The following is a 20,323-nucleotide window of genomic DNA, read 5'->3' as shown; positions in this document are numbered from 1 at the left end:
TTTCAGTTCAGGTTTTCTTTAGCGCTGTAGCTCTACTATCGTCAATCCCCGCTGATCACTGCTTCTCCCTGTCTTCTTTCACCGACAGGGGCGGGGAGAGGCGGTGATCAGCGGAGGATTAGCGCTAATGGAGGCAGAGCTACAGTGCTAAGCTCTGCCTCCCTGGGCAGCAAAATCCACGACTTTGAAAGTCGTGGATTTTTGCCCCAGGATTTGGGGGTCATAAAACCCTCATTCTGCCGCTGTAATGCAGCGTTTTATTACTGGCCATATTCCTTAAGATAAATAAGTTTTTAAAGTGGAATAACCAGTGTGAAGTCAGAATGCATTAGCACTCAGCACCAGTGCTTTTCTTTTCCCTCTCACAAAGCACTACTGAAGACATGCAGGTTGGATAGACCAAGTGGGAGGGAGCTGCTATGCTGCTTTTTTATTGCCACCAGCCTGCATGTCTGGACACGGGATTGGCTGGCAGCTCTGCCCAGTGCAAACAGAAGGGGAGAGGTGAATGTTGAAATTTCCCTGTTTTTCAGAAAAGTTCACAATTGACTTGGAGAATCTAACTTTGAGGTAGTTTGCCACTACATAGAACCAGAAAAAAAATGTGTGTCGTGTATATATATATATATATATATATATATATATATATTTTTTTTTTTTGCCTGGACTTGGGTGTAATTGTACTAAAATCTTTCTATTGAATTTTATTTTATGAGAACTGCCTTCAAGCATTCAGTTGTTGTTGTGCTTTGCGTTTAAACCACACAAGGCTTTTTAAACTGAGTAACATGGCGGCACACTGTAGCAAAATCTAAATAGTACAATGAATTTTAAAAAAAAATCAATTAAAGAAATTCTAAAAACAAATAAAACTGTTTAAAAATGTTTTCCTTTGACACTGAAGTATTTAGTGAGTGACAGCTCTATGCTCATTACAGCTATACTTAAAATACTCCTCACTTGTTTTGAAAAACTCTGCAGAAAATTTTACAAATATTCATGTCTCTTGTTCCACCTAAGAGAGGGTACACCAGCTCTCCAGTCCTCACTGGGTTAATTTTAAATTTCAAGTGCCTTTTCCTCTGTGGGTGTTCCCGTGAATTCCATTAATGTGAGGACCAGCCCCCTGGCATTCTCCAAAGCACTCACACATCCAGACATTAGTGTGTCATTTTGTTCCCTTTTATTGCCACTTTGTCCCCTGGGTGTCCTAGAGACTCAGCCAAGCGTAATCATGAAGTTCTGGACACCTCACTGTCCCCTCGACATCTCAGCTTGCAAGAACTTTGTCTTGTGCCTGTAGCTCATCCTAGTGTCCTTGTCACCATCCTGCTGGGACAGAGCTCGCTGCAACAAGTGTGAAGATATCATTCAGCATTGCTCATCAAGTGACAGGAGTGCAGCCTGCATCTGGATAGCCTGAAACAAAAACTCTGTGAAATTTAGTTAAATTTGGACACTATGGCCAATTCAGGACTCCAGTTACTTGGCTATTTTCTGGCACTAGGTGGATGGATAGGGATTATCTCCACCACAGCCTTGCCTCAGTGGAAGCAATCTTCATATGCAGGTGATGCCATTATTACAGCGGTGGGACTGTACGAGGGTCTGTGGATGTCATGCGCCTCACAGAGCACTGGCCAGGTGCAATGCAAGGTCTATGACTCTCTTCTCTCACTGGAAGGTATGTACAGAATAACAACCAACATGACATCTCAGGTATCCCAAACCAAAGGGAACTAAGAGAAAAAGGAATATAAAAGGTGTCATTGATGACTATCCTTTAATGCCATTTGCCTGGCTGGTGTGCTGATCCTCTGCCTACACTACTTTCTGAGTCTCTCATCTATAAACAGGATATAGATATATGGTGTTCTCACCCACTGGCTGTATGCTTGCTGCAGGTATGGCTCAGGAGCAAGCATGCCATAATAATGGCAGCCCCCACAAGTCTGTCAATCCAGGTTTCTTGTAAGAAACAGTAGGGCAGCATTCACATTTATCCATGTGAATTCCTTATCTGTTTTTCAGCGTTTTTTCGCATTTCCGATTCTGAGTTTTACAGGTTTTGGCTTTTGAATTTTGATGTGATTTTTTTGGAATTGCGCTTTTTTTGTGCATACTAATAAAGTTCATTTTCATGAGAAATTATCTGATTAACTTTAAAACCGATTTTTGCAAAACAAACAAAATTTTCTGCTTTTCCATTGAATTACATTGAAGGCATCTGAGCACCTCTTGTGTAAAAATATTTAAAATGAACTTCTCCCTAAGGGAGGTTCATAAATGAAGTGTGCTTTGTGGGGGGCAGTGTGATTTACTTACCTATGGAGGGCTGCTCTGTAGCCTCCTGTCTATAAGAGGGCATCCATCTTGTTGCCGTCGGTGGTGCAGAACCGCAGGTTTGGAGCGCACGCAATGATCTCCAGTGCGTCCGTGGCAGCTAGTGCATGCTGGGAGATGTAATCATTAATGTATTTACATCATTTGGATGGTTTTAAATATTTTTAAACAAGAGGTGGTCAGATGTCTTTAAGTGTGGTTAGCGTGAATGGGGCCTAACTGTACATTTATCAGTTGGATAAGCTAAATGTGAACAGATTTTTCACTGACATTGTTTCCCTTTGAAAGATTTCTGAATGATATTTTAAAGCTGAATTCCCACCATAGTGAAGAAAGAAGATGGATCTAGAGTCATCCCTCAAAGACGAGTAAATTCCCTGATCCATCTTCCTGCCAGCGGGTATGCGCGACGTCATGAGGCGTTACACGACGGACGCGAACAGCAAGTCAAGCAATCGTGGTACTTTGCACAAAGTCATCAGGGATCTTAAAGATCCAATCTGCTGTGACGGTCGTTATTGCCGCGCATTGCTGAATGTCATTTGCATGATCGCCGGCCTCTACCCACGTTGCAGGATCGCGGGAACGATCGCTCGTGGCTAAAAAATAATGCCAATCATCGGAAAAATCATCTGGAAAATCGCGTAGTGGGTACCCTACAGACCATTATTCACATTAACAGAGTCTGCTAGTGATTCGCTGACCCCCCCTCACACCAGGGGGTTGATTCTCAAAAGAGTGTTAACTGATAGCACGGGCGTGCTATGCAGTTAACACGCAAAGTGCCGTGCGTGCACTTATGCACGCGTAAAGTCTCGTGTCCCACACGATAACTAACGTTTGTGCGCGAAGTCCGCGTTATCGTGCACAACCGTTAGGTATCGCGCGGGCGCAACACTTTATGCACGCAAAGGGGTGCGCGCAGCACTTCGCTTTTTAACTGCATAGCACGCCCATGCTATCAGTTAGCACTCTTTTGAGAATCAACCCCCAGATCACTAAACTTATTATTATTATTTTTATTCTCTTTCAATATGAAGCATGATTGGTCACAGCAGTTATTTTAATTAAGTGGGAGCAGGATTGACAGCTGCATAGCTTTGTGTGGCATGAAGGGTCAGAGATTTTCAAGTAGTCTGAGAAACATATGCAAGTGGCGGTCATTATTTTCCATAAAGGTATTCCTATTCCACAGGCAGTGGTTCTTGGCACTTATAGCAGGTATTTTGTGCCTCTGTAGGGACAAGGTTAGTGCAATCATAATTTAGAACAAGGTTGCAGTAGGTGAGGTTAGTGTTAGGGTAGGTTAGTGTTTTGGTTTTTGTCGTTAAGGTTTATTTCTGTTTTAATTTAACCACTTCACCACTGAGGGGTTTTACCCCTTGAGCACCAGAGCAATTTTCACCTTTCAGCGCTCCTTCCATTCATTTGTCTATAACTTTATCTTTATTTGCGCACATGTGCAGTAGCAAAAAACCATGGTCACAGGGACAGGATGACGCATGGACAGTTAGGGCTTTATCATATAGGATGACTGAACAGTCCGACTGTTGACCTATGGATGCTTCAGTACACATAACAGAAGCCTATATCAGCCAATAAGATTTCAGTTACTGTAGCCAGGTAGTCCTGATACAGTAAGTTCTTTTCTCTTACATAATCAGTACCTTACTTAACTTACTCTCGATCCAAATGCTTTTTTGCAAGCGTGCAGAAAAGCATTTGGCAACTTCTGTCGGCGCTTCCCGTTGTTTGTTTGTTGCGCCATGTTTTTGTCCTGGCAGGGGGTTACGGATGCGCCATGGTTGCCTGATTCTGTAGCATCCAGGGAAAACGAGACGATGGGAATTGACGTGATTGATCATGGCATTTGCGTGAGCGCCAGTGAAAGATTGTGCATTGGTTGTCCTATCATGTGAATGGAGAGTGCTTAAATGACAAGTGTCATGACCGTTGGTTACCGCCGAACAACAATTGTTCAGCAGAAATCTAATATCAAGTTCACCACTGCTAATGTTAGCTTTGGCTGATGCAGTACAACGCCATGGCAAATCTTGGTAGTTGAAGCGCTAAACTGTATTTATTATGTAATTTTACATACTGAGTTTAAGTTTATTTAATTGCATTAATTGCATTTTTAGCAGCAGTTCCATTCCATACTGCTGATCTATTGTCAAATGCAAGTTTCCTGGCTGTCAGTCTCAGTGGCGGACACAGGCAGCAGTGGGCCCCTGTGCAAAATATCAATTGTGGGCCCCCCTGACCTGCGGCGCGCGAAGCGCGCCGCGCCCCAAAATGGGTGCAGCTATAACCCGCGGCAAAAAATGGGCGTGGATAGAACCTGCGGCGCGTAGCGCCGCGGCAAAAAATGGGCGTGGCAATGACCGGATAAGGGCGGAGCTAACTGTAATTTAAAGTGATCCCGGGGTGAGAGTGATATGGAGGCTGCCATATTTATTTCCTTTTAAACAATACTAGTTGCCTGGCGGCCCTGCTGATCTATTTGGCTGCAGTAATAAACTGAATTACACCAGCAACAAGCATGCAGCTTAATCTTCTCAGTTCTGACAATATTGTCAGAAACCCCTGACCTGCTGCATGCTTGTTCAGGGTCTATGGTTGAAAGAATAAGAGGCAGAGGACCAGAACGGCAACCAGGCAACTGGTATTGCTTAAAAGGAGAGAAATATGGCAGCCTCAATATTATTCTCACCTCAGGTTCCCTTGAAAAGTGCAACGCAAAGACAGTGGGCCCAAGTTTTGGTGACCCTTTCCCCAGAAAATTCACATAATTGTGCAGGTTTTCTCAAGAAAATACACATAATGTGAGCAGATTTGCCCAGAAAATACATTCAATCATGTCGGCAGATTTGCCCAGAAAATACGTGCAATGATGTCGGCAGATATGCCCAGAAAATACGTGCAATCATGTCGGCAGATATGCCCAGAAAATACGTGCAATCATGTCGGCAGATATGCCCAGAAAATACGTGCAATCATGTCGGCAGATATGCCCAGAAAATACGTGCAATCATGTCGGCAGATATGCCCAGAAAATACGTACAATCATGTCGGCAGATATGCCCAGAAAATACGTGCAATCATGTCGGCAGATATGCCCAGAAAATACGTGCAATCATGTCGGCAGATATGCCCAGAAAATACGTGCAATCATGTCGGCAGATATGCCCAGAAAATACGTGCAATCATGTCGGCAGATATGCCCAGAAAATACCTGCAATCATGTCGGCAGATATGCCCAGAAAATACCTGCAATCATGTCGGCAGATATGCCCAGAAAATACGTGCAATCATGTCGGCAGATTTGCCCAGAAAACACATGCAATCATGTAGCAAATTTGCCCAGAACATACATGCAATCATGTGGCAGACCTGCCCAGAACATACACGCAATCATGTGGCAGACCTGCCCAGAACATACACGCAATCATGTGGCAGACCTGCCCAGAACATACACCTGCTAAAATAAATAATAAAAAAAAAACATTTACTCACCTGCAGCAGCAGACCTCCTGTCCCAGCCTCCATCCGGCGCGCAGCTCCCATGGGTGGTTGGGTGGATAGGTAGCCTGGTGGGTAGGTAGGCAGCCGGGTGGGTAGGTAGGTAGCCCTTAGCCGGGTGGGTAAGTAGCCTGGTGGGTGGCTGGGTAGCCGGGTGGGTAGCCTGGTGGGTGGCTGGGTAGGCGGGTGGGTAGGTAGCCTGGTGGGTGGGTAGGTGGGTGGTTAGGTAGCTGGGTGGGTGGGTAGGTAGCCTGGTGGGTTGGTAGGTAGCCGGGTGGGTAGGTAGGTAGGTAGCCTGGTGGGTAGGTAGGTAGCCGGGTGGGTGTGTAGGTAGCCGGGTGGGTGGTTAGGTAGCCGGGTGGGTGGTTAGGTAGCCGGGTGGGTAGGTAGGTAGCCGGGTGGGTAGGTAGGTATCCGGGTGGGTAGGTAGGTATCCGGGTGGGTGGGTAGGTAGCCGGGTGGGTAGGTAGGTAGCCGGGTGGGTGGGTAGGTAGCCGGGTGGGTAGGTAGCCAGGTAGATAGCCGGCAGGGTGGTTAGGTAGCCGGGTGGGTAGCTAGGTAGCCGGGTGGGTAGGTAGCCAGGTAGATAGCCGGCAGGGTGGTTAGGTAGCCGGGTGGGTAGCTAGGTAGCCGGGTGGGTAGGTAGCCGGCAGGGTGGTTAGGTAGCCGGGTGGGTAGCTAGGTAGCCGGGTGGGTAGGTAGCCGGGTGGGTAGGTAGCCAGGTAGATAGCCGGCAGGGTGGTTAGGTAGCCGGGTGGGTAGCTAGGTAGCCGGGTGGGTAGGTAGCCAGGTAGATAGCCGGCAGGGTGGTCAGATAGCCGGGTGGGTAGCTAGGTAGCCGGGTGGGTAGGTAGCCAGGTAGGTAGCCGGCAGGGTGGTTAGGTAGCCGGGTGGGTAGCTAGGTAGCCGGGTGGGTAGGTAGCCGGGTGGGTAGGTAGCCAGGTAGATAGCCGGCAGGGTGGTTAGGTAGCCGGGTGGGTAGGTAGCCAGGTAGATAGCCGGCAGGGTGGTTAGGTAGCCGGGTGGGTAGCTAGGTAGCCGGGTGGGTGGGTAGGTAGCCTGGTTAGGTAGCCGGGTTTATGGTTAGGTAGCGGGGTAGGTAGCCGGGTGGGTGGGTAAGGTAGCCGGGTGGGTAGCTATCCGGGTGGGGGGCCCGACTCCTATCCTCCCTCACTCACCTCGGGGCCCCCCTCCCGGTATGCGCTGCAGCCGGCGGGAGAGCAGAAAATACAGGAAGTCTCCGGCCGGGGCTGCAGCAGACGCTAGAGGCAGCTGCTGCTTAGTTTCCGATATGTCTCCAAAGTTGGAGACCAAGCTGCAGCTGCCGCCCCGGCCGGAGACTTCTTGTATTTTCCGCTCTCCCGCCGCATGAGGGGGGGGGGGGGGGCGAGGTGAGGGGGGGAGGACAGGAGTTGGGCCCCCCAGGTAAAAAAAAAAAATAAAAAAAAAAAATAAAAAAAAAACCTGCAATACTTAATGGGCCCCTGAAGCAGCAGAACTTCAGGGGCCCTTGTGCGGCGGCACGGCCTGCACGGCCGTATGTCCGCCACTGGTCAGTCTGATCCAATCCACTGGCTTACACCAGTTTCCTCGCTGGTCTAGGATCAGGTGTCCTGAATTCTGTCTGACTTCTCTGGCTGCATACTTTTTCCAGGGATACAGAATATATTGAAGCCAGAGGCTTAGCACTACAGCCAGGCAACTAGCATTTTGCATTACCAGGAGGAGGCCTGCAAGGTCAACTTGCATATTTCACTCAGAATAGGTTTCTTTAGAGGGTCAATTAAAAAAAAACAACAAATATTTCTGTGTTGGACGGATGGTACAAGTTAAATAATTCCCAACTCTTGTATCCCTCATTATTAGTGAGACTTCTGTGCCTTAAACTTGGTACACACTTTCAATTTTGATTGACCAATCACTGACCAATTTTACCACCTTCATGTAGAGTCTACCTACACATTCTGCTCATTGTATTCAATATCTGTTGACCCTTATACTACATGGAGGTGATAAAATTTGTCAGTAATTGGCCAATCATAATTGAAAGTGTGTATCAGGCTTACAGGCACGTACACACATTCAATTTTAATTGATCAGTGCTTGGCTCATTTCATTACTTCCATGTATTATGAGAGCTACACCATATATTCATAATATTCAAAATCTGTTGGCCTTCATAGTACATAGAGGTGCTAAAATTGGCCAGTCTTTGGCCAATAAAATAAATAAAATAGCCTGGTACACACATCCAATTATGATTGGCCAATCGCTGGCCAATTTTACCAGTTCCATGTAGTATTAGAATTACCAACACTATCTCTTAATAGTGTTCAAAATCTGTTGGAACGCATGCTACATTGAAAAGGTAAAGTTGGCCAATCATTGGCCAATCAAAATTATATATGTGTATGCAGCCTAAGAAAATCACACACAGCTCAAAGTCTTTCTTTATGCAGCCTAAGAAAGTCACACACTGCTCAAAGTCGTTCTTTATTTTCTCTATGCAGCCTAAGAAAGTCACACAGAGCTCAAAGTCTTTCTTTATTTCCTCTATGCAGCCTAAGAAAGTCACACACTGCTCAAAGTCTTTCTTTATTTTCTCTATGCAGCCTAAGAAAGTCACACACAGCTCAAAGTCTTTCTTTATTTCCTCTATGCAGCCTAAGGAAGTCACACACAGCTCAAAGTCTTTGTTTATTTTCTCTATGCAGCCTAAGGAAGTCACACACAGCTCAAAGTCTTTGTTTATTTTCTCTATGCAGCCTAAGGAAGTCACACACAGCTCAAAGTCTTTCTTTATTTTCTCTATGCAGGCTAAGGAAGTCACACACAGCTCAAAGTCTTTCTTTATTTTCTCTATGCAGCCTAAGGAAGTCACACACAGCTCAAAGTCTTTCTTTATTTTCTTAAAACAATCAATTTCATAGACTGTCTCTTTTCTCTGAAGTTTTGTTTGATATGCTACATGTGCATATTTCATTTTAATGCAGCAGAATAGAACGGATCGCATACACTGAAAATATTGACCATATACTATAAAAGATTGTTTATTTATTTCATTTGGACTTTAATACCATTGCAGAATGTCAAAAATTAGAATTTGTTAGCTGAAGCTGAATTTTACCATTTTGGCTCTACAATCACGTAATTTTATAACTATCAGTTCACATTAAAGTGCACTATAAAAGCTCTGTATCACTTATATGCAATGTTATTACTATTTAAAGAGACACTGAAGCGAAAAAAAATATGATATAGTGAATTGGTTGTGTACTATGAATAATTACTAGAAGATTAGCAGCAAAGAAAATATTCTCATATTTTTATTTTCAGGTATATAGTGTTTTTTCTAACATTGCATCATTCTCTAATATGTGCAGATTACACTACACTCAGCATTCAAAATTATTCTTTCAGAGCAGTCTGTGAACTAATGACAGCTCCTCTAGCAGAGAAAAAGTAAATAGTCCAGGAACAGTTGATATAATAAAAGTCAGATAACAGCCCTCTCCAAGACTTTGAAAGGTAGAGCTTAATGGCTTGTTTGCATAGAGATAACAACTGGAGTTTCTTAACTCTTCCTGTACTGGAAACAATTAGGCTGATGTATCTGATCTTAATGTTTTATTTCTTAGCTGTACTACACATACAAATCATAATATCATAATTTTTTTTTTTGCTTCAGTGTCTGTGATGATTTGCTCAGCTGCCTGTGCAGGCAGGCAGCCTTTTGACCATTGTGTAGGTTTGCATACTGCAGGACTCTGGAAAGAAGAGCTTCTGTCAGTTTTGCAGCTTGTGCTTGCAGAGGAATTTGCATACGTTGTCATGCAAATTGCCTGGCCACATTCATTGGAGGCGTGTACTATAAGTACTATGTCTTTCCCACAATGCTTCGCTGTTCATAAGGATTTCGTCCTATGTAACACTCCTGGTGGGGTGTCAGCCTTACTCTCTGTTTGAAGATCAGCTTAGAGTAATTCCTGGAAACTGTGCTAGGCAGATTTCCCTAGTGCAGTTAGGATTGTTTATCTGTTTTGTTTATCTGTTGCGATTGTCCTGTCCCAGCGGTGGTCGATAGGAAGTCGTCCTGATCTTTGTTCTTGGAGCATAGCTGGTGCAGCGGTTGCTACCAGCTATCTCTTCTGTTCTGCCTCTCTGGATCGCGCTAGCCACTTTTCGCTAGCGCTGTGGATCCTTCTGTTCTGTCTCCTGGGATCGCGCTAGCCACTTTTCGCTAGTGCTGTGGATCCTTCTGTTCTGCTATTCTGTACCTGGATAGCGCTAGCCACTTTTCGCTAGTGCTGTGGATCCTATCTCTCGCTTGTCCCTGTTTTCGTGTGTCTGTCTTGTCTGCTACGACCGCTTGCTGGAGGCTCGGTGAGGTAACCGTTAAGCAAGCGTTCGCGTCCCCTGTTTCATGTTTGTCTGTCGATGGTTAGTTAGGCGTGCTTGTCCCTATTGTGCTTATCACGTAGAGACCGCGCATAATCGCGTGCACTGTTGCGAATGAGTGCGGTGTTCGCGGTTAGCTAGCGTTTTTTTTATTTTCCGCATCTTCTCATTGTATTATTTTCTGTGCCTTTGCTACCCTCGTATTCTATTCTGATCTGCCTTGTGTCACGTCTGGTGATCGCACCTCTCGCGATCGCGTTCCTATTTCATATCTGCTGTTGTGTGTGCGCGGTCGCGGGGTGGCGACTGGATTGGCGCACACACATACAACCTGTCCCTTTGCTCGTTCTCATTTGCAATCGCCTCTCTTGCGATTGCGTTCTGCGCTTCGTACAATTCCTGTCTGGCATTTGTGGAGGTACAGAGGATTGGTTCCTCTGCACTCCACAGCGCCATCTGCAGACAGGAATTTCCCTCTACAGGTGCGCAGCACCTTTTGCTGGGTGCCTGCAATTACACGCTTGTGGAGGATTTCCGCCGTGTCAGCGCACGCGTTGTGCGCTGATCACGGAGAAAGTTCCACAATCGTTACAGTGTCTCTTTAAGCTGACAGCATTTAAAAAAAAATATTCTATTATATTAATTACCAAACATTCAGTTGATTGAAAGGTGATCATTCAGCCTATCATACGTAATGATGAAAACATTTCAGCACACCTGGTCAGATGGAAATATGAAATATATTTGTAAAGTTGATGAATAGCCATGGATCCATAGAACATTTCATTCAGCTTTTCATCAAATCAGTCATTATTTTGAAAAATGTGATTGCATTGTGTAATTCCCTCCTCTCCTCCTGCATCAAACCGCAGCATTGCACTGTTCAGTACTATGAGCTGCAAAACTACATAGGCTATCATTCATAAAGCATTTCCGCAGGCGGAAATGCTTAAAACAGCTGACTTTACCGAACACTTAGCAACTGCTGCATTCATAAAGGCTCTTTCCGCATGAAAAGCTGACACTACCGAGCAGAGAGATAAATCACCGCCTTGTGCGGTGATTATTGTAAAAAATGTAACAAAATGATCATTCATAAAGATTACCGCAAGCGGTATGAGGACGGGAAATACCGCTCCCTCTGATGTGGCGATAGCAATGTTGAGTGAATGTAGAGACAGACCTCCCAGGCAGCTGCAGTAGAGCGGAACACGGAGAAATGTATCAACCCCGCAGCTTCCTGTGCTTCCGCAAGGCTACCGCCTGCCTACCGCCAGCCTAGTTCGGGGAGTCTCCGCACTGCTATCGCAACTGGATACATTTTTATGAATGAGCAGCCAGAAGTCTAAAACACAGACAGCTGTATTTTCCCGCACAGATTCTCTTTACCGACAGCAGGTGTATGAATGATAGCCATACTGTCAATCTAATGCCACTTTTTTGCTAAGTCCAATCAACCAAAATTATCTTCTGCAAATCGATTAAAATGATGATCGATGTGGCATGCTGTGCTATTGTCTTCCAGCAGATTGGCCAGAGTGATCAAATATACTGGGGAAAAATTGGTGTATGGACCTGCTTAACAACTAACCTATTAAGAATAATGAGCAGTTAATTGGCAGAAATCAGCTTTGATGCCATTAGGATAATTGCCCCTTGTTGTTAATGAAGACATTTCTCTGCCGGTTGTCTCGCAGTTTAAATATTTAAGTATGGTTATAGATAAAATATGGTTATGGATCAGTTTTCCCACAGGGTAACGCAACGGTAATTCAAGACAATGGGGCCTTTTACACTTATCACATTGCATTGCGCCGGAAGTGTTTATCCTGGCGCAATCCTAACCCACAGCCTTCAGCTCGTTACCGCAAGCACCATGCTTAACACATGGTGCTTGGGGTAATGGAATTCAATAGGTGACGCAGTAAGTATGAACGATACGATGGAGCATTGGTGCGTCATGACAAGCATGTTCAGACTGATGGGAATCCCGGTGACTTACTTCCTGTCTAGCAGGGAGTACGTCACTAAGCGGGGGTCGGCGCTGTGCATATGACCCTGTCGACGCACTCTCCTGCAAGGTCATATGTTTGTCATTTTTTGCGTTGTGGTGGGATGCAGCAGGACCATGGCATCCCACCACAACGCAGAAATAAGGTGTAAAAAACGGCCTAAAATTTAATTTAACTCATGGTGCAAGCTTTCTATTTCTGTAGCAGGACAAATTAACTTGCTCAACCTTATAATTTTACCCAAACTACTATATATTCACTTCAACACATTTCATGGACAGTCCCTAAAAAGCTTTTACTAAAGTAAACTCCCATACTCCCATATTGTTGAACTTATTTGGAATAAAACTAGACCTAAATTGAATCTTACCACCTTGCAAGGGCCTAAGGATTGAGGGGGGGGGGGGGGGGGGGGGGTTGCGTTACCTGATTTTCGATTATATTATTTGGCAGTCATTTTCAGTCTTGCATTAATGTGCCTCAGTTGACTAGCTCCTCTCAGATCCTGAAGTATTGGACTGATCTCCATAGGCTCTAGGAAACTGCTCCCTCTCCTTAAATTGGCAGTTTCAGTCTCACAGGAGGCCAAAGTCCTGGATAATACTTTTGTCATAAGCAATAGTATACTGCTTTGGAATAATCCTGCTATGTTGCAGTTTGGGCAGCTTCCTCATGGTTCTTTCTGGCAAATTGTTGGGATTACTACCATCATGAAGATTGTTGTAAGTGATTGTGTATTGTCTTTTGATGATTTATGGCAAAATTTCCAGATCTCTAATGGGGATTTTAATTTAAATATCTGCAACTGCATCATGCTTGGAATCTCAGGGAGCGGAAAGTCACCTGACATTTTCTAACTACTCTTTACTAGGAATTCTATGCTTCCAAGGCCCTAAAGGTTTGATCTCCATGTTGTATATGCATCTTATTTATGCTAAAGTTGCCCATTCCCCTCACAGTGAGAGATAGGTGCAATATCAGATGAAGATTGGTGCAATATCTTGGACTCTCATAACCAAGTGTCCATTGCAGTGAATAATAAAATGACCCAGCGTTATGTTATCTGCCAATCCTATATTTCTAATTATAAGCTATCTAAAATAAAATCGTCTCACTCTCCCCAGTGCCCACATTGTCATTTAGATATTGCTGATTTTAGTCATATTATCTGGACTTGTCCAAACTTTTGGGCAGACAGTTATTAAACTATTGTCTCAATTGATTGAAATTCCTGTAGATTTAAATCCTTTGATTTATCTGTTCGCCCTTCTGGATGAGGAAGCATTCTCCCCCCATCACAGAATCTCTCTTAAAGAATCTTAATGTTGTTAATGATATTTATCGGGCGCCCTTTTTTCTGATTTTTTTTCGCTGTATAAACGATAATTGCATTAGAGTCTATAGCGGCACCCCTTTTCGTCCACTAGCCGCCCGCGCCCTTTTTTCCTGCTTCTTTTAAAAGTGTCTGACCTTTAGTATGAAAGCCAATGTTTTTGATGTACAATTTACCATGTATAACATCATTATTAATGCCTCCTGAGAATATCTAGAGTCTGGAATAAAGCTCTGGTCATATCCGTCTGCAGAGGGACTGAGCTGATAACAACAGGAGAAAGCATCATATTCTCTCTTCTGGATCCGTAATGGCCTATTCTATTCCGTAATGGCCCATACTCACGGGCTGCATTTGTGGCCTGTCGCTAGCACACGGGAGCGTGTGCGCGACAGGCCGGCGACAGCTCGTTGCCAGGTCCCTCCGCATACACACGGCGGAGGGACCTGGCAACTGATGCGGCGGAAGCTGTCGCTGTTGTTCCTCCCCCCGCCAGAAGCTCAAGGTATTCCCTGCTTGTTGCTGTTGCTAGTCCACATACCCACGCGGACTAGCGACAGTTGCGGTGGAGTTGTGGCGGCAACTGTCGTAGGGCGATTGACCGCGCCAATCGCCTGGCGATAGCAGCGACGAGCGACGGTTCGGGGTGCGCGCCCGTGTTGCGCCTCATACTCACGGGCGACACGGCATGCGCGTGTTGCGGCGACAATTGTAGCCCGTGAGTATGGGCCATAATGGGTCTTCTGTTATTTCTGAGCTCTGCAGTAACACAGACTTCACAGGCCAAAATGCCTCATATATGCCTGAGACAGCGATGTGTTATCTGCACCCACCATGCTTCACTTTTCCTGATCTACAATACATTACCAGCCTTTAAAGAGCACTTGAAGTGACATATGACTTGATGTGATAAATGTGTAAATCCTACTCAGGACTAGATGTAGGGGTGTAACTACCAATCATGCGCCCTAGCAAAACATTAATGGGGCTCCCCAATGTCCACACCCTTTCCCTTGCCTATCCCTGGGGCCCATCTTGCATGCATCATAATACAAGTGTGGACATGGTAATCTTCACACCCATAACAAGTGTAGCCACAAAAACACCTGATCTGAAGGATGGACCCCTTTATCAGAGGTAGTGAAGTAGTAGTTGGGGCCCCCTTACAGCCCTGGGCCCCCATGCTGCTCCCCTCTAGCTACACCCCTGAGTCTAGATGTGTTCCTTCCTATAAAGGTTATAAGATAGAGCCCCAAATTACCATTACGTGGGGCGCAGCATAGCATTGCTGCCATGACGGCGCTCAGCGCCATGTGCCGAAATGTACTGCTTTGCTGTTGAATGTTTGTTTGTTGTGTGTTCCAAAGTGAGCAGAAACAACAGCTGGTCTCCCAGAGTGCACTGGGACGAGAAGGCTTCGTGACATCATAGCCCAGGCTAAGCTTCACTGGGAGGGCGGGGTTACATGCCAGTACAGAGCAATTCATAGATATAGTATACGAAGTGTTCCTGATGCCAAAACTGTGTATCCTGAAAAATGTATTGCATTGTAATACATGCCGTTATGGTGCCTCTTAATAAGTTATTATAGATAATTAAAATCATGTGTGGCTGAGGAAACACCTGTGTGCAGGAACAGATAAAAAAAAAGTTCAATAGTTCAAGATTTGCCGTGTGGGAGGTGAATAAGTATTAAAAATCGAAGTTTAGTTTCCGGTGTCTCAGGTACATGAGAATAGTTTTCAACCTTTAAAAAACAAAATACGACTTTGAGACTCAAAGTTCTAATTAGGGGTAGGACTATAGATTCAATTGTTTATCTTCTTAGTTTATTTTCACTTCAGGTTTGCTTTAAATAGACCCAGGGAAGAATACTCATGAAGTTCTGCCTCTTTACGCCTCTTATCTAGCTTACACAGTGTTCATACAAGATAAGCAGCAGTGTATGGTTACATGAATAACATTTTTCTTGCCAAATCATTCCAATATCAGAGCTCTATTATTTGATCCAGGCAGCTCACTTACAAGAAAAACAATGTGAAACATTTATGTTATTTTAGACAGGAAATGTTATGTATAAAAGTAAGTGCTACTTTGTCTCCACCTAAATCTGACTTACAAATGTCAGCAACGAACAAACCACTGAAAAAAAGCAATCAGAATTTTTTTTTTCTGGAAAATAGCTACATTCACCAGTGTGATTCCTGACTGATGAAAGTGTGTGTTTAAGCTATGCATCGCATTGTTCATAGAATTGTATGTGCGTTATAACGTACCACATTATACTAACACACTTTCCACAGTTTGTTTGGGAGGTGGTAAAGCTGAGGAAATCCACTTGCTGGCCAAGCCGCAGTAATCAGGTGTTGCTGCTCACAGTGAAGATCTGCTGAAGGTTTCTATTGGGAGTGATAACACAGGCTTACTGCTGCTTGGCCAGCAGGTGGATTTTCTCAGTTTTTCCACCTTCCAGTCCGACACTGCAGACAGTCATGTTACATAGCAAATGTTTATGCTATGATAGAAACATGTATGCTTTAATGTGTACAGTGTGTGCTGCCTTATGCCCTAATTGTAGCACTGGTATTAAGTAACGCAGATATTGTAAATTTACAGAGGGCCCAACCGTCCCCATCTCGTCGGGACTGTCACGATTTGGGGGGGCTCTCCCGCTGTCACGGTATGAGCCCCCCAAGTCCCGGGCGGCAGTGGGCAGCAAGTAAAAAAAAAAAAAAAGATCGAGGCGCCAGCCGCACCTAAGTAGTATGCGGGATGCAGCCATAGCATTACTACCTCCCTCCCTCCTTCCCTTGAGATCTGGCCCCCTGTGTCCCCCGTTAGCAGAGTGCGCAGCGAGCGGAGCGGGCTGTCATTACCTGCGTCCATGCACGAGTACCGATGTCCGGCTTCACTCTGCTTCCTGTGACGTCACAGGAAGCAGGAAGCTGGATGAAGACACGGTACTCGTGCATGGACGCAGGTAAGATGACAGCCCGCTCCGCTCGCTGCGCACTCTGCTAACGGGGGACACAGGGGGGCAGATCTCGAGGGAGGGAGGTAGTAATGATATGGCCGCATCCCGCATACCACTTAGGCGTGGCTGGCGCCTCGATCATTTTTTTTTTGTGCAGTGGCACCCATCCTCCCCACCCACGGGCACCTTTACCCTCCTCCCCACCCACGGGCAGGGTGTATGAGGGTATATTTATTAAAACAAAATGAAACCATAAAGAAGAGAATTGGCTCTTGGGTGCATGAAAAATTAATGAATATGAACTTTATTATAAAATAGTAGAAAAAACACATAAAGACTGTACAATAATACATAAACCCCCCTAACAAATTCTAAAATGTTAAACCTCCACTCAGCTGGGTATGTACTCCATTGAATCGATACGGGGCTGCAGTCCCCAAAACCTCTTTAAATAATTGAAGGCAGTTCAATGTGATGGCTAAACAGCAAAATCATGCGACATATATAGGCTGATGTATTGGCAAAGATTTAAGCATGAAGTCACAGGGCCTGTAGTAATCATAAATAAGCAACTGGTGATCTGATATTAAACATGGATCCAAGATCTCCAATCATGTATTGCCAAATGAAATGTAGTATCAGTTCATCATACCATGCAGGAAAATGAAGCAGAGTTCCTTATTATAATCATCTATTGCCAACAGCATCTTTCATATAGCCAGAAGGAACAGGTGATCAAATCCTCTATATGCTGATATGGGCTGTGAGTCCCCCACTCGCAGGGACAGGCATAGATTGATGAGTAGCAATGATGTGAATGTAGCAAGGCAAAGCAAAGCCATACACGACCGGTCCATGCAGAATAAATCTGGCCATGCAATTTATGCAAAGCAGGTCCAAGCAGTACAAATGCAAAGCAAAGCCATCAAAGGTCGCATAGTTACCAGTCCTTGTATACTGCTGCCGTGTGGATAAATGAGAGGATAGGATCCAGTGGAGGTTCTTATGGCATGCCCAGCAGGGTGAGGTAACCATCAGTGATGCCTGACATGTTTCGCCGCACTAGCGGCCTTTTCAAAGGCGAGACAGCAAAGAAATGCCTGTAGACGCCATCCATGCGTCTTTTAAGCGTTGTAATGTCCGCCTCCCGCTCACGCCATCCACCGCCACGCCATCGTGCACGCCCGTCCAAGCTGCGGCGGGCGCGTGCGCAGTGTGTCACTGGAGCGCAAAAGCGCTCCAACATGGCAAGACCCAGATGTGCGCCCTGCAACAAACGGGGATGCTCTCTGTGACCAATGCGCATGGCGAAGACCTGAGGGGAGGGGGCGGGGAGAAGCGAACCACAACACCCAAATACAGACCCCCCACAAAATTGCATATCATGTACTATATTGGCATACAATCATATCCAAAAATAGACAAATTTATATAATCATATGAAAAACACCTACGTACAAAAAGGCATAAAACTAATGTCAACCAGTGCGAGCCCCGGAATCAGCAAAATGCCGGTCCAGGGCTGCCACCAATCGACATGCAAACCGTCCATGAACCCCAAAAGGGTTACCAACAAATAAGACTGGACTGGAAATCCGGCTCCCATTGTAAATAACCGAAAAACAGGGCACGAATGCACCCACATACGAGTACATGGGTCCACATATATACATAACCCCGATAAACTAATATGGCCAAAAAAGTGCCAGCAATAAGAAGAAGTATGAGCGCAGCAGGGGGGAGAGGAGAGTCAAGATGATGTAAATATTGGGGAAACAAAGGAAAAACCTCGGAACTCTTTTTAGGTAAGAATACTCGATAATTGATACTGTCATTTAGCCCCTTATTTTCAGTAGCTTTTAGATCAAAAATCCAACGGGATTCGAGTTGTAGAAGCGATCTATCTAGATCACCTCCTCTTGGATGTGGATGGACTCTATCAAGGCCTATAAATTTTAATTTTTTTGGATTAAAGACCATGTGGGCGACATCGCGGGCTGCAACTTCAGGTCCCCGATTGCTAGACACATTCATTTGCAACATAGAGGTGACTCCAGTTTCATAAAATTTATAGGCCTTGATAGAGTGACTCTCCTCTCCCCCCTGCTGCGCTCATACTTCTTCTTATTGCTGGCACTTTTTTGGCCATATTAGTTTATCGGGGTTATGTATATATGTGGACCCATGTACTCGTATGTGGGTGCATTCGTGCCCCGTTTTTTCGGTTATTTACAATGGGAGCCGGATTTCCAGTCCAGTCTTATTTGTTGGTAACCCTTTTGGGGTTCATGGACGGTTTGCATGTCGATTGGTGGCAGCCCTGGACCGGCATTTTGCTGATTCCGGGGCTCGCACTGGTTGACATTAGTTTTATGCCTTTTTGTACGTAGGTGTTTTTCATATGATTATATAAATTTGTCTATTTTTGGATATGATTGTATGCCAATATAGTACATGATATGCAATTTTGTGGGGGGTCTGTATTTGGGTGTTGTGGTTCGCTTCTCCCCGCCCCCTCCCCTCAGGTCTTCGCCATGCGCATTGGTCACAGAGAGCATCCCCGTTTGTTGCAGGGTGCACATCCGGGTCTTGCCATGTTGGAGCGCTTTTGCGCTCCAGTGACACACTGCGCACGTGCCCGCCGCAGCTTGGATGGGCGTGCGCGATGACGTGGCGGTGGATGGCGTGAGCGGGAGGCGGACATTACAACGCTTAAAAGACGCATGGATGGCGTCTACAGGCATTTCTTTGCTGTCTCGCCTTTGAAAAGGCCGCTAGTGCGGCGAAACATGTCAGGCATCACTGACGGTTACCTCACCCTGCTGGACATGCCATAAGAACCTCCACTGGATCTTATCCTCTCATTTATCCACATGGCAGCAGTATACAAGGACTGGTAACTATGCGACCTTTGATGGCTTTGCTTTGCATTTGTACTGCTTGGACCTGCTTTGCATAAATTGCATGGCCAGATTTATTCTGCATGGACCGGTCGTGTATGGCTTTGCTTTGCCTTGCTACATTCACATCATTGCTACTCATCAATCTATGCCTGTCCCTGCGAGTGGGGGACTCACAGCCCATATCAGCATATGGAGGATTTGATCACCTGTTCCTTCTGGCTATATGAAAGATGCTGTTGGCAATAGATGATTATAATAAGGAACTCTGCTTCATTTTCCTGCATGGTATGATGAACTGATACTACATTTCATTTGGCAATACATGATTGGAGATCTTGGATCCATGTTTAATATCAGATCACCAGTTGCTTATTTATGATTACTACAGGCCCTGTGACTTCATGCTTAAATCTTTGCCAATACATCAGCCTATATATGTCGCATGATTTTGCTGTTTAGCCATCACATTGAACTGCCTTCAATTATTTAAAGAGGTTTTGGGGACTGCAGCCCCGTATTGATTCAATGGAGTACATACCCAGCTGAGTGGAGGTTTAACATTTTAGAATTTGTTAGGGGGGTTTATGTATTATTGTACAGTCTTTATGTGTTTTTTCTACTATTTTATAATAAAGTTCATATTCATTAATTTTTCATGCACCCAAGAGCCAATTCTCTTCTTTATGGTTTCATTATATATTTTTGTTGGCATGGTGCATGAGAAATTTTCATTCATCTTCCTTCCTTTATAAAAGATTGATCACCTAGGTTTATTAATTCAATTGCCTGCTCACTGATCCTTACACTGAGCCGTTTATTCATTTTATTAAAACAAAAT

The 20,323-nt window shown here is 44.9% G+C and overlaps 1 protein-coding gene across 2 annotated transcripts in view; it reads left to right on the top strand.

Moving 5' to 3' along the window:
• Positions 1 to 1,160: 1,160 nt before the first annotated feature.
• CLDN19 (claudin 19) overlaps positions 1,161 to 20,323 on the top strand; it is a 45,074-nt gene continuing 25,911 nt past the window's right edge. For both annotated transcript variants that reach the window (XM_068240556.1, XM_068240557.1), the window contains exon 1: positions 1,161 to 1,684. In XM_068240556.1, coding sequence (XP_068096657.1) covers positions 1,462 to 1,684 — 223 coding nt within the window. In that variant the 5' untranslated portion in view covers positions 1,161 to 1,461. The remainder of the gene's footprint in view (positions 1,685 to 20,323) is intronic.

Source organism: Hyperolius riggenbachi, chromosome 6, assembly GCF_040937935.1.
Source record: "Hyperolius riggenbachi isolate aHypRig1 chromosome 6, aHypRig1.pri, whole genome shotgun sequence".
Classification (NCBI taxonomy): domain Eukaryota; kingdom Metazoa; phylum Chordata; class Amphibia; order Anura; family Hyperoliidae; genus Hyperolius; species Hyperolius riggenbachi.
This window is presented reverse-complemented; position numbering and strand designations above follow the sequence as displayed.